General features: G+C 40.1%; 3 protein-coding genes across 4 annotated transcripts in view; 1 reads left to right on the forward strand and 2 right to left on the reverse strand.

The window, feature by feature from the left end:
- Window positions 1-1564, forward strand: part of LOC127355749 (formin-binding protein 1-like) — a 30170-nt gene extending 28606 nt beyond the window's left edge. For both annotated transcript variants that reach the window (XM_051386883.1, XM_051386884.1), the window contains exon 18: window positions 593-1564. In XM_051386883.1, the coding sequence (XP_051242843.1) occupies window positions 593-621 (29 nt within the window). In that variant the 3' untranslated portion in view covers window positions 622-1564. The remainder of the gene's footprint in view (window positions 1-592) is intronic.
- LOC127355790 (uncharacterized) overlaps window positions 1-9027 on the reverse strand; it is a 70535-nt gene extending 61508 nt beyond the window's left edge. The window contains exon 1 of the mRNA XM_051387003.1: window positions 8547-9027. The gene's annotated coding sequence lies outside the window, so the exon portion shown is untranslated. The remainder of the gene's footprint in view (window positions 1-8546) is intronic.
- LOC127356796 (uncharacterized) overlaps window positions 1-15609 on the reverse strand; it is a 281317-nt gene that overhangs the window by 39002 nt on the left and 226706 nt on the right. The window lies entirely within an intron of this gene.

The following is a 15609-nucleotide window of genomic DNA, read 5'->3' on the forward strand; positions in this document are numbered from 1 at the left end:
TCATTATGTGGACACCAGATATGTTTAAAATATCAATTATTGTGATTATAAATCAAGTTGTAACTAACTTCCAGATGAACCTGTTAATCTGTCACCAACATGAAGTTACATTTAGTCAACTCTTCTTAATGCTTTGATGTTTTTTGTATTTTTATTTTCATATCATCACCTGATAATTGAATATTTCAAACATCATTAACAATCGTTTTCATTAGTGAACATTTCAAAGGTGACGTCTCGTTCAAAACCCAAACACATTCAGTTTCCTTTTATTTAAAACAGAACAAGATCAGATTTCTGTCTGATAAAATGTTTTAATACATACTAATAAAGTTCATAACTGTAACAAATGTTTGATAAATCATTCACAGAAGTATTGTTATTATTGTTATTAGTAGTATTATTAGTAAGAGTAGTGGTTGTAGTATTAAATATAACTTTTTGTTATTCAGTTTGAGCTTACTGAGTGTAGTTTTAGTTAAGTTGTTTGTGCTGCAGCGGGCAGCAGACCTACTGTCTCACTCTACCAGCTCTAACATATCTACCTGTCTGTCTCTCTGTCTCTCTGTCTGTCTGCCTGTCTATCTCGTAGGCTTTGTGCAGAGTAGTCGGCTAGTCTAGCACAGTAATCGACCAGGGGGGATGTCTCGCCACAAGAAGTGATGTAAAGGAAAGAGCTCTGAGGAAGTCTGGTAACTGCTTTTCATTGGACAGTTTGACATTTCTCAGCCAATCAGACGAGAGACTGCTGTTGACTTGTTGTAGACACTGATCCATACCATCTGCATTTACTGTAGCTCAGATGATCACATCAGTCATTATTCATCATCAGCTCAGATCTTTATTTGTGTTTTACATACTCAACAAAAATAATTAAACATAATAAAAAACTAAACAAAACCCTGATATTCTCATATAATTCAGATCTTTGAGGCCAAAAGTATGAATTTGTCTTCAAACATTTGCTCTGATGTGAAAACCGAGTTTCTGTAATTGATCAATATTCACTGACAAACTTACCTGATATCAGTTTTTTCACCTGCTGTATTAAAACTATGATCAAATATGAAAAATCTGAATATAAACACTTTTAGATATGAATGTTTGTAAAAATACTTTATTGAAAAGAAAATGTGAAGTGGTGGAGAGGACGATGCTTCCTGTTGGCCGATGAGATCAATAAAGGAATATCTGGTTTCTGTCCACAGTACATCTCACCCCAGTGATGTCACAGAGTACTTCAGTACACTGTACATCACTGTGGGTGTGGTCAGAAGTGAAACTGCTGTAAAGTTTAAACAGTTTATACTGCATAAAGCCCTGCCCCCTCATACCTGCAGATATTACCCCAACCCCCTGATTAACCAGCCCATATTAACCCTGCCCCCGCTTGTTGATCAGTGGTCATGTTATTGATTGATTGTGTGAAATGTGAAACTTTTTTATTTTATAGTAAGATATTGATCAGTTATTAATTTTTTTATTGAGACGTGAGACTGCTGATCACGCTCTTTTCAACTTCCTGTATGTTAAACTTTCAAAATAAAGTACACTCTGAATCAAACACTGAGTTTCTGTCGCCACTCACCTTTTCAGTTCAATTCAATGGACTTTTATTTGTAGGGTTAGGGTTTATAACAGAAGTTATCTCAGGACACTCTTCAAATAGAGCAGGTCTAGACAGACTCCATATAACATTATTTACAGAGACCCAACAGTTCCCACCATGAGCAAGACCTTGGAGACAAGGGCAAGGAAACACTGCCTTTTAAGAGACAGGAACCTAGGACAGGCCCCTCGGTGGGTGGGAGAGAGAGAGAGAGATCAGAATCAGAATTATGTTTATTGCCAAGTAGGTTTATTCAACTACACTAATAGAAGTGACTGGCAATGATAATAGTAATAATAGTAACTGTAGCAGAGGTGTCAAAAGTATTCACATTCATCACCCAAGCAGAAGTACAGATACTAGGGTTTAAAAAGACCTTTGTAGAAGTTGAAGTATCAACTCAAGCTTTTACTCAAGTAGAAGTGTAAAAGTACTGGCTTCAAAACTACTTAAAGTAAAAAAGTAAAAGTAATGTAAAGGGGGGGAAAAAAGCCATCAAATGTTATAGGCCCCACGCCACAGAGGCCTATAGGCACTACACGACCCCCCCCCAGAAAACATCATCTTTCTAAAGGCCTTAATGACTATAATGTTATATTAAAATGTTAATATTGAAACATTTGGGATGCACTTGGCTACCTGTTTCAGCCTCATACATGCCCAATGAAAATGAATGCATTTTAGTATAATGCAAATACATTAAAGAACCATATATGTGTGCTAGTGCTCCTGAGCATTAACATGTGTTTCATGGACTGGAAGATATGATGACTAGTTGTATGCCTATAAGTATTGTAATAGTGCAAAAAGTCAAACTTCAGAGGCATGTTTTCAATACCCTTTATTTGAATGTAAATGAACATCCAAGCTTAGCTGCAGGTGATTAATCAAAAAAATCCAACATCATTCCCTCCATCCCACTTTGTGAGAGTGAGTGTGTGTGTGTGTGTGCGTGTTAGGATGTACATCAGTTAAGCTCAGTACCTGCAACAAAGAGTTACCAATAGACTTTTTTTCGTCCACCATTCAAGTTTTCGTCCCTCTTTCAACATATCAGGACATAAATAATATGTTATAATAACATATTTAATGTTTTACCAAAAAAACATGTAACTTTAGTGGCTCTTACATCTGTGATGAGTTGTAGGTGCCTGAAATATTCATTTACCTGTTTTACAACTAACTACGAACTCCACACTGAACAGCCAGAAAAAAATATTGTAGCAAAGCATGGAAGATGATCTCTCAATCTCTGAGTTCACTTACAAAGTTGGGTGTGTCATGAGATCCTCTCCATGTGTGTTTGTGTGAGTGAGTGAGTGAGTGAGTGAGGATGTACATCAGCTCAGTACCTGCAACAAAGAGTTACCAGTAGGCTTTGTTCAGCTGCAAAAGCAGCTGGTTCTCAAAGTTATTTGAGCCAATGCATGCTCTTCTTGGCCTGAAGATCAGCCCTGCAACACTAAACAACACTTTCACACGCTGCTGAGGCAGGGAGTGCCGTATTAAGCTTAAGTGATAGCTGGCACACATCAGGGAAAGACTTGAGTACCTCCACTGTATCTCTGGGGCACCCCAGGTATGTGTCCAACTGCTGGGTCGTTTCAAGAGGGCCGGTCCTCTTCAAGGAGGAAAAGAAGTCCTCTTCCTCAGATAATTGGGAGCCCTCACTAACGTGATTCTCAGCCTGACAGTCCAGGTGGCTTCTGATATAGTCAAGGCCTGTGAAATAAAAAACAAAAATCAGGACAAATTAGACCATATGACAGTATTGTAACTGTGTATTGTGTATTGGATAGTACTTTGTGTGTGTGTGTGTGTGTGTGTGTGTGTGTGTGTGTGTGTGTGTGTGCCATTAAATGTCATTTCAAACTAATTTCACTGCTTCCATGGAAATTACATATATTAAGGGCAAGTTGAGAAGTGAGACACTTACCAAGTTTGAGGATATTGTCGTCACTTGTTCAGCAGGTCTTAAATTTGGGAACTAGAATGGCTGCGGCTATCATCTCTGGATCTGCAAGCATCTCTCCGAACCGTTTTTCATGACCCGAAAGAAGTGCAGCAATCAAAGGCTCACAGAACTTGGAGGCGACTTGAAAGTGCTGGAGCTTGGTCCTCAGTAAAGTTATTGTGGGGACCAACCATCCCATCTGCACACTGGTTTCTCCCTGAAGAATATCAAGTGCCTTTGCAACTGGGCTCATGGTCTTCACATATTCTGCAAGAAATGCAAGTTCAACTGGAGTAAACCTGTACAAAGAAGAAAAGAAAAACACAACATGGAACATTTACCCTACTTTATGTAGCACCTTCAACCGGAGGAACTGATAATTAAAAAGGGAAAAATATTGTCATCTGAGACTTTTAGAAATGTAGTTGTGTTGCTACAAATCACATTCGTAAATATGGGGACTGCATATTGGCATGGTGTATACATGTATTGTACCATATTCAAAGTATAAAAATGTGACTTAATCTAAATTTAATCGCTTCATTAACTGAAAGACATAAACTCTGAAGGCTTTCAGGAAGTTTGATCTGTTGTCAGTTGTAGTGCGAACGATCTTCTCTCTGATATTTAATTCTGTGTGAATGTCATTTAGGGCACCAGCCAGGGCAGAAAAAGTGTGTGACCCTCTAAGTTGCTTGCATGCCAAGGCGGCACAGGATCTCAGCATTGACTGGGGATTAAACCAGTGCGCAGTGACACCAATGAAACTGCGACGGTGTGCCGTCCAGCAGTCTGTTGTTGTTGCTATGAACTGAACATTACTAAGGGCTGCTTTCAGTTTTCTTTTCATTTCGACTGAAGCCTTTGTGACTTTGTTTACAACAGTATTGCGTGTCATTACATTTGTATTTGGCTGAAGATGTTTCACAAGATCAATGAAGCCCTATTGCTGAACAATGTGTGCTGGGTGCAAGCCTTGGACGACGAAATTGAGGACTGCTTTATCCACACTGGCCTGGGACACTTTTTGAGTCTCCCACAGCTTGGTTTGTTTGGAAGGTGAACATTCAGTGGATGACTTCCTTTTGAGGACTGCTGAAGTAAGTTGTGAGTACCTCTCTAGACAAGTGGGGTGTTTCTTCTGTGGAGAAAACAAATGCACAGGCACTGATTGAGATTCATATTATTTCTCTCAAACCACAAACTCAGACTATCAAGGACTTCCACTGTATGAAATGTCATGCTTGAAGTTCATGAATGAAGGTCAGACTACAAGTTGGGGAGCAGTTTCACTGGTCTACGCTATTATGTTGAGCAGACCAGAATATTGCCACTTAAAGCTGTTTTAGGACCACAAGCAACTGGCATGACTGAACAGTAACATTATTTATGAAATAATCCAATAAAATTCATTCAATTTGGCTGATAGGTGGTGGTTACCGCCTAACAAGGAGCCATAGTGCATGCCCCACATAGGCGCATGCACTCTCATACACAAACAGGATAATGCCAATCTGTGGTAAGAACACGCTTTATCAACCAGCTGTAGACTGTAGACTTGAGCTTTGCACAATTAACTATTGCGTATAGCAATAACATAAGCTCAGACAACATTTGGTTAAAGACGAATTTCAAATCTCACATAGAGCCCACCAAACAAACTTGCAACGTTGAATCATAGCCTATTGCTGCTAGCAAGCAAACCATGTCTTGGCAATGAAATTTACCATTAAGACGTAACTAAGTTACTACAATATTTTATCAATAATCGACTGATGGAGGTTCCGGTATGGCGGCAAACTGAGTGGACGTGTGTTAACCTGCTCGCTAGACAAGTCTAAGGTAATGCCGGTGTCACAAAAAAAAAGTCAGTCAAGGGCGAAATAAAACTTTGCAAGCCAAATTGTCGGACTTCACGAGGCCGAGTGCTAGCAAGAAATCTTCTGCTAACATGGAAGTCATGGACACCGACGCTAGTTCAACTCCGGAGGATAAATCACTGGATAAAAGCAAGGATACGGCGGCTGGAGAGCCCGGTCCTATGTCGGCTGCCATTCTGACTGCTATTAGCGACATGAAGACAGAGTTTTCCACCAGGTTTGACGGCGTATTGTCAGCTATTGAAAGTGTCAGGAAAGACATCACTGACTGCGCAGAGCGTGTCACAGAGGCAGAAACAAGGACTTCAACAGCTGAAGACAATGTCAACTCACTCCAAACATAGGTACGAGTCCAAGAAAAAAAAAAGGACTTAGAAGTAAAGCTATTGGACCTGGAGATGAGATCGAGGCGCTCCAATTTGAGGCTTGTCAGTTTACCGGAGGGAGCGGAGGGTGAGGACGCATGTGCCTTTTTGGAGAGCTGGCTCCTGGACGCACTGGAGCTGCCGCCGGGGCGCACAAAACTAGCGGTGGAGAGGGCGCACAGAATCGGGCCAAGAGCACACAACAATCCTTCCCCCCGAACACTGATAATGAAGTTTTTAAACTTCAGAGATAAAGAATTAGTGTCGAGAGCAGCCAAGGCAAAAAGAAAAGTGAGATACAAGAACCAAACAGTGAGGTTTTACCAAGACGTGGCGGCAGATGTTCACAAGAAGCAAAAAGAGTTTGACACGGTGAGACGGCAGCTCCGTTCAATGGGACTCCGATATGGCATCATCCCCCCTGCCCGACTGATAGTGACCTACAAGGAAAGGTCCCACATCTTCAACAACCACGTCGAGGCAGAGGACTTCATCAAACGGATCAGGTCTGAAGAGGGACCAGACTGAGTTATTAAGGATCTGGAGTGCCGCAGCTTACAAAGCAGAAGGTAATAGCTGACGAGGAAACAAAAGACTCAAGATTGAGCCAAGCCGACAAAAACTACACTGTGAAATATATACCGCTGTTTAATAGTGTTTATTACAGTACGTTCAGGGCTTAACTGTTATACTGCCGTGTTAATCTCCACCTTCTACTTACCTCATGAATAAGCTCTTTGGGTATTCATTTTTCCTCTTTTTTTTCCTGCTCTCTTTTATAGAGAGCAGAATGTATCTTTGTGGCAACGGTCACTTTGTTAACTTTACAGTATTTGGAGTTGTATTATCCCACTTGTTATTTCCTGTTCAGATTTTCCTAGAACAACAGTGATTTCTAAGAGTAAAACTTGACTTAGTTCATAGTAAAAGTAATAAGTCCATTAAAACGCTCCAATTAATTCAGAACGCTGCAGCACGAGTACTGACAGGAACTAGAAAAAGAGATCACATCTCTCCTGTACTAGCTACTCTGCATTGGCTCCCTATAAAATGTAGAATTTAATTTAAAATCCTCCTCCTCACCTATAAAGCTCTTCATGGTCAGGCCCCTTCATATCTTAAAGAGCTCATAGTACCCTATTACCCCACTAGAACACTACGTTCTCTGAATGCTGGGCTACTTGTGGTTCCTATAGTCTCTAAAAGTAGAACAGGAGCCAGAGCCTTCAGTTACCAAGCTCCACTCCTGTGGAACCAGCTTCCAGTTGTGGTTCGGGAGGCAGACACCCTCACTACATTCAAGAGTAGGCTTAAGACATTCCTCTTTGATAAAGCTTATAGTTAGGGCTGGATCAGGTGAGTCCTAAACCATCCCTTAATTATGCTGCTATAGGCCTAGACTATCGGGGGATTTCCCATGGTGCACTGAGCTACTCTCTTCCTCTCTCTTTCTGCACTCATTCATGTCCCTTTAATGCATGTTACTAACTCCACTTCTTCCCCGGAGTTCTTGTGCTTTCTCGTCTCGCAGGTTCTCATGGATCCTGGTGGAGCCTCCTGCCATGGTCCTGCTTGACTGCCATTGCCAATACTGTTGTTGCTGTGCACCTGTCTGTCTGTCTGTCGCTCTCTCTCTCTCTCTCTCTCTCTCTCTCTCTCTCACCCCAACTGGTCGAGACAGACGACCACCCACCTAGAGCCGGAGGATCTGTCCTAGGTTTCTGCCTTTTAACAGGCAGTTTTTCCTTGCCCTTGTCGCCAAGTGCTTGCTCATGGTGGTACTGTTGGGTCTCTGTAATTAATGTTAAAGAGTTCGGTCTAGACCTGCTCTATTTGAAAAGTGTCCTGAGATAACTTCTGTTATGAATTGGCGCTATACAAATAAAATTGAATTGAATTGAATTGAATTAATGTTGACCGTAGTGAGCCTGTAGCACTATCGACAAGATTATCAATTTCAGAGGGACTAAAGTCGTTATAGGACTCTGTTAAATTCAGACATGGCATTGAATTAAACACTGAAGGAATCTCCTCCTTAAATTTAGCTACAGCACTGTCAGATAGACATCTGCTGTAGGAAGTTTTGCCTAATGGCTTATAATCTAATAGTATGAATTCAAAAGTTATTAAATAATGGTCAGATAGGAAAGGATTATGTGGGAAGACTATTAAATGTTCAATATCAATGCCATATGATAAAACAAGGTCAAGAGTGTGATTAAAACAATGGGTTGGTTTATTTACACTCTGACAGAAGCCAATTGAGTCTATTAATGATATGAATGCATTACTAAGGCTGTCATTGTCAACATCCACATGAATATTAAAATCACCTAGAATAATTACTTTATCTGATTTAAGGACTAAACTTGATAGAAACTCTGAGAATTCAGATATAAAATCAGAGTACGGTCCAGGAGCGCGGTACACTATAACAAATAGAACTGGCTGCAGTGTTTTCCAGTTTGGGTGAGAAAGACTAAGAACAAGGCTTTCAAATGAATTATAATTTAGTTTAGGTTTAGGGTCCATTAAAACGCTCAAATCATATATGGCTGCCACTCCACCTCCTCGGCCTGTGCCTCGAGGAATGTGAGTATTAATATGACTGGGGGAGGGTGGATTCATTTAGGCTAACATACTCCTCGTGGGACAACCAGGTCTCAGTAAGACAAAGTAAATCAATATCATAGTCTGATATAAATATATTAACTAAAACAGCTTTAGAGGACAGAGACCTGATATTTAACAGCCCACATTTCATTCTCTTATTTTGTGCTACTGAGGAGTTAGTTTTAATTTTTATTAGATTTTTATGTTGAACTCCTGTTTTTATTTCTTTAAATAATTTAGGTGGTCGGGGGACAGACACAGTCTCTATGGGGTTTTGGGTGGGTGACTGTTCTAAAGAAAGAGCAGAGAAGTGTGTAAGACAGCAGCTCTGCTTCCTGGTCCTAAATCTGGACTGTCAGGTTTTAGAAATAAACTTCGCCATATTTCTAGATAAGAGAGCTGCTCCATCCAAAGTGGGATGGATGCCGTCTCTCCTAATCAGACCAGGTTTTCCCCAAAAAGGCTTCCAGTTATCAGTGAAGCCCACATCGTTTGCTGGACACCACCTCGACAGCCAGCGGTGGAATGACGACATGCGGCTATACATGTCATCACTGGTCACATTGGGGAGGGGTCCAGAGAAAACTACGGAGTCCGACATTGTCTTAGCATAATTACACATTAATCTTAGTGACCTCCGATTGGCGTAAACGGGTGTCATTACCGCCGACGTGGATAACAATCTTACTGTATTTACGTTTACCTTTAGCCAGCAGTTTTAAATTTGATTCAATGTCGCCTGCTCTGGCCCCAGGGATACATTTAACTATGGCCGCTGGCTTCGCTAACTTCACGTTTCTGACTATGGAGCTGCCAATTATCAGAGTTGGTTCCTCAGCGGGTGTATCGCTGAGTGGGGAAAATGTATTAGAAACGTGAAGGGGTTGGTGGTGACCTGTGGGCTTCGCCGTTTTAGTCTTCTTTCGCTCAGTCACCCAGCCTCCCTGTCTTCCCGGCTGCTCGGGAACTACCGGGGGATCTATAGAGCTAACAGAAGCAACCTTCGGTCGGACCGCACCGGCTACTGGGGGCTGGCTAACTATAGCGGCTAAAGATAACTCTGTGGTGCAGCACCGTTCCTCTAACTCACTAAGCCTCGCCTCCAGCGCAGTAAATAAACTACATTTAATACAGGTACCATTATCATTAAAGGAGGCAGAGGAATAACTGAACATCTGACACACTGAGCAGGACAGAGGAGAGAGAGAGGGAGAAGCCATAGCTAACTGCTAATGCTAATGAAGCTAGCGTGTATGAAAAAACTTTGAAAGTAGTGAAAAGTCCCTAAAAGAAGGAGAAACTCTGAGTGTTTAGGTAGAATTAGTCTACGTTTAAATGTTAAGCGTGTAAATAACCGCTGTAACGAATAAAACAAATTTAGATTTAGCGTTCACTGACAGAGCTACAGCACCAAACAGTGTACACAGAGCAGGAAGTAAACCGGAAATGAGTCAGTACGCTTACCGTAGCACGTCACAGTCGTTGTGAGTAATGGTAATGGCTGACATCACATCCCTCCTGTACTAGCTTCTCTGCACTGGCACCCTGTAAAATTTAGAACAGAATTTAAAATCCTCCTCCTCACCTACAAAGCTCTTCATGGTCAGGCCCCTTCATATCTTAAAGAGCTCATAGTACCCTATTACTCTACTAGAACACTATGTTCTCTGAATGCTGGGCTACTTGTGGTTCCTATAATCTCTAAAAGTAGAACAGGAGCCAGAGCCTTCAGTTACCAAGCTCCTCTCCTGTGGAACCAGCTTCTAGTTGTGGTTTGGGAGGCAGACACCCTCTCCACATTCAAGAGTAGGCTTAAGACATTCCTCTTTGATAAAGCTTATAGTTAGGGCTGGATCAGGTGAGTCCTGAACCATCCCTTAGTTATGCTACTATAGGCCTAGACTATCAGGGGATTTCCCATGATGCACTGGGCTCCTCTCTTCCTCTCTCTCTCTTTCTGCACTCATTCATGTCCCAATGCATGTTACTAGCTCTTTCCTTTACATCACTTCTTGTGGCGAGACATCCCTCCTGGTCGAATTACTGTTCTAGACTAGCCGACTACTCTGCACAAAGCCTACGAGATAGACAGACAGAGAGACAGACGTGCATTAATGCATGTCACTAACTTCACTTCTTCCCCGGAGTTCTTGTGCCTTCTTGTCTCGCAGGTTCTCATGGATCCTGGTGGAGCCTCCTGCCATGGTCCTGCTTGATTGCCATTGCTAATATCACAGATATTATTGTTATTATTACTACAGATCAGAGGTGTCAAGTAACGAAGTACAAAAACTTTGTCACCTTACTTAAGTAAAATTTTTGGGTATCTATACTTTTCTTGAGTAATTATTTTTCTGCCAACTTTTTACTTCTACTCCTTACATTTTCACGTGATTATCTGTCCTTTCTACTCCTTACATTTTACAAACAGCCTCGTTACTCGTATTTCATTTTGGTTGTTTTCATCGTTTATAAACATAAAGTGAATTTGATTGATTGGATGAGAAGTATCAACATACACCATTCCGACACACTATTAGTCTGTACGCGATCTATCACCCCTGCATGTTACAAATCACGTCACACGCAAGCAAGCTTGTAGGCAGCGGTTCTATGGAGTTGTAGTTCAAGGTTTGAAACTGCAGTGTCGCGCTGCCGTCACTACTTCTTCGTCCACCAGCCCTGCCGGACATGCTCCATTTTGAAAATGTCCGAACCAAGCACCAGCGAGGAGGTTGCTAGCCAGGAAGACCAGCCAACTCTTGTACATCCCTGGCCATACCTGGAAGAATTTTTCGAAACTGTTGGATCCAAAAACAACTCATTTAGAATGTGCTGCAAGCTCTGCGCTTCCAAGTACCATGAGCTAATGGCTTTCAAAAACTTGCCGTCTAATTTGAAAAAGCATATTGAGGTAAGCTGAAAGTTCGTTATTATCTGTCGATATTTATTTATTTTTTTTCTCCAAAAATATCTTTATTTATTTCCAGACATAATAACACATACATATATCAAACACGACCAAGACATGACAACAAAACACAACAACAGAATAAGAGAAAAAAATAAAAATAAAAATAACAACTAGACTACACAATAAAAAAAAAATGAAAGAAATACAAATAATACATAAGAAAATGAAACTAAATAAGAAGGGAGAGAATAAGTAGAAAACCAACCACACATTGCTCATATTCACAAGTAAGCATTTATGATGCATAAATTGGATAGTGGTCATTCAACACCAGACCGTGATCGTTTCCCAAAGGAACTGCAGAGGGCCAGTTATGGGTCCTCCCCAGCTGGTTCCACTAAATGAGACAAGTCTTTGTTTGCAAGAAAGTTTTTAAAGGGGCCCCAGATGTTATCAAAAATTGGTTGCTTACCCCTGATTGCATACGTAATCTTTTCTAAGGGCAGAGTCGTTGTTAGTTCTGAAAGCCATTTACCTATCCTTGGTCTATCTACCTCTTTCCAAGCAATTGCAATGACTCTTTTTGCCAACAACAGGCCTATATCTAGAAATATTCTATGCTTCTTTCTTATGTTACACTTAGCTGGATAAATGCCCAATAGAAAAACTTTTGGTTCCAACTGTAAATTTATCTCTAACATTTCCTCAATACACTGTTTCACTTCTTCCCAGAATTTCTTTATTTGAGAACACTGCCACAAACAATGGAAAATCGTGCCCTTTTCTTTATCACATTTTATACAAACATGACATATGTCACCATTGAATTTATTAAGTTTAACTGGAGTTATATAAGAACGCATCAACCAGTTGTACTGCAGAAATCTTAAACGTGTGTTCACTGTTTGTACTTGTGCTTTGATACACGCCCTCTCCCACTCCTCGATGGAGATATTCTCCCTTAGGTCCTCTCTCCAGGACTCAAGCTTTTTTACTGATGTTTCTGAAGATTCACCAACCAGTTCCTCATATATTTTGGAAATCAAGCCTCTCCCCTGGCAGTCTTTCACCATCATTTCTTCAAGTGTTGATAGGCTTGGAATGGACAAGGACTGTTTTTGTTGTGTTCTAATAAAATCTCTCAATTGTAAATATCTAAAGAAGTGGCTACGAGCTATGTTGTGTTTGGCAACAATTTCATCAAAAGATATCAGATATTTATCATCAAGGAAGAGATAATTTCCCCATATTGGACTAAATAGTGAGAGCGAGTCAACTACTTTGAGATATTTCTTAACTTGTTGCCACACACTAATCATGTTTTTAGTCATAGGATTCTTGGTATTCTTTTTTTATTTCTTAAAATTGAGTACAGATAAGCAGGCAAAGGCAGTTTCAGTGTATAACCCTCTATATCTCTCCAAAGTGGCATATTCTCCTCCACATAGTAGAACATCAGTGTTCTCAGTTGCGCTGCCCAGTAGTACCATAGTGGGTTTGGGCATTTGGGTGGGTTTCAATTGAATTGAATTGAATTGAGTTTAAGCCCCCCTCTATCATACGGCAAGTACAACAATGATAGGTGCAGCCTGGGGCGTCTTTTGTTCCAAAGAAACTTGATGAAAAGTGTCTTCAGTTGAGAAAATAAGTTGTTTGGTGGTGGCAGAGGTAAATTTTGAAACAAATACAACAGTTTAGGAAGTACATTCATTTTGAAAGTGTTTATTCTCCCCATTTATGACATTGGTAAAGCAGCCCATCTATCTAAAGAATTTGAGACATCTTGCATAACATAGTTTCTATGATATTGTTAAGCAATGGAACAATTTGAATGCCTAAGTAAGTGAAGCAATTGACTACCCTAAATTGTGCAACTACGTTGGATGGATTTTCCCTGTCTATTTTATTTAATAGCATAATAGATGTTTTAGACTTATTAATCTTATAACCTGAAATCTTACTGAATACCCCAATCAAATCTAACAGGGCCGGGATGGATTTATTGGTATTTGAGAAAAACAATTATGTCATCTCCATATAAGGCTATACGGTGCTCAGTCTGTCCTATGGTTATCCCAGAAATGTTATCATGTGACCTCACTGCAATTGCCAAAGGTTCGATTGCCAAAATGAACAGTAATGGAGACAGAGGGTCCCCTTGTCTACACCCTCGATTTATTTTTATAGTTTTTGAGATATTGCTGTTAGTCAAAATTTGTGCCTACGGTTCCTTATAAAGTAATCTTATCCAATTACAAAAATTCTATCCCAAACCAAAGCGTGCCAGAATCTCAAACAGATAGGACCATTCCACTCTGTCAGGCGCTTTTTCCGTGTCGAGTGACAGTAAAGCAGTGTCTGGCACCCCATTTTTGGTGACGAAGAATATTCAAAATCCTTCTGACATTATGGAAGCCTTGTCTGCCACAAATGAACCCGTTCTGATCCCCCCCCAATTATTTTAGGTATTATTTCTTCGATTCTTTTTGCCAAAATCTTACAAAGTATTTTCAAATCTGCGTTTAGCAGACTAATGGGTCTCCAAATTTCACATTTATTATTTGGTTTACCTGCCTTCGGGAGCAGAGAAATCAATGCTCCTCTTAGAGACAATGGCAAGGTGTCTTTTTGGAAGGACTCTGTAAACAATTTAAAACTGGAGTCAGCAATTTACTTTTAAATTTTTTAGAGATTTCAATTGGTAGGCCATCAGGTCCGGGAGTTTTTCCTGCTTTAATACTATCAATTGCAGCAGACAATTCCTCTACCGTAATATCTTTCTCCAAATTTATCCTAAGGTTTTCTGGTACATTGGGTATATTTATTTTAAAAATACTTTTAGTTCCGAATTGTCATTAATTAATTCTGAACTGTAAAGACCTTCATAAAAATTCCTGAAAGATTCATTTATTTCTGTTGGATCAAAAATGGTCTCTCCTTGATCACTCTGCAGTGAGGTGATAGCCCTTTCACACTGTAGCTGCTTGAGACGCCAAGCAAGTACTTTCCCAGGTTTTTCACCCTGATCATTAAAGGACTGCTTAAGTCTCAACAGACTGGCCAACGCTTTTGATGCAGATAATTCGTTGTATTGAGCTCTAAGCAGCAATAGATTTTGATGAGATTCTGCTGACCTTGCTCTATAATACTCATTTTCTATTTCCTTTATCTTTATCTCTAAATTTTTTGCCTTTTGAAAAGTCAGTTTTGCTTTGGAGCTTGTGATGCTGATTATTTGGCCTCTAATAAAAGCTTTAAAGGCCTCCCATCTCGTGCTTGCTGATGTTTCTGTTGTATTAGTTTCAAAATACAGACCAATTTGTTCATCCAAAAAAGAGACAAAGCAAGGGTCAGCCAACCATTTTTGTTTGCAACGCCAAATACTAGCGTCTTTCACTAGCTTTGAGTCTTGATATACCTATGAATTGGGAGCATGGTCTGAAATTAGAACAGCATCATAAGAGCACGCCTTGATTTTATGCCTTAGCTCTGCAGATATCAAAAAGAAGTCAATTCTTGAATAGGATTTGTGTACACCAGAGTAACACGAAAATTTTAAATCTTCCCTCCAGATATCTATTAAGTTCAATTCTTTCATGAAGTGTTGTATAATTGCCCTGCTACGAATGTGAGACTCCACGGCTCCAGAGGTCCTATCTTTTGTCGGATCTAATGCACAGTTGAAATCGCCTGCCACCACACATTTACCAGGAAGAGTGGACAAAGCAAGGAATACATTTTGAAAAAAGTTGGGGTCATCTGTATTTGGTGCATATATGTTTGCCAAAATAATTTGCTCTTTTAGTAATGTTCCCTGAATGATAAGGTATCGTCCAAATTTGTCTTTCATAACCTTATTTACCTGGAGTGGTATTGACTCATGCACCAAGGTAGTGACACCTCTAGCTTGTGAGTTAAACGATGCAGAAAAGACCTTGCCTCTCCACCTCCTAATTTTCAGATCATCATTGTATGCCAAGTGTGTTTCCTGAAGAAACTCAATGTTAGACTGCATTGATTTTATCCTGTTCATGACTTGTTTGACTTTCTTAAGTTTTCGTAACCCCCTGCAGTTCCATGATGTAATTTTAATTTTTATCTCACTAGACATTTGGTATAGTTTGTATAGTTATACTCCCTAAACATTTAAATGTGTCTGTAAAAAAACAAAAATGAAACAAACAAAAAACAAACATAAATAATACTGACAAACACTATACATACATCCAAACAATCCCCCATATCCAGGACAATTATCCTGAATATCATCCCCT

The sequence above is a fragment of the Dicentrarchus labrax genome, unplaced genomic scaffold (genome assembly GCF_905237075.1).
Source record: "Dicentrarchus labrax unplaced genomic scaffold, dlabrax2021, whole genome shotgun sequence".
Classification (NCBI taxonomy): domain Eukaryota; kingdom Metazoa; phylum Chordata; class Actinopteri; family Moronidae; genus Dicentrarchus; species Dicentrarchus labrax.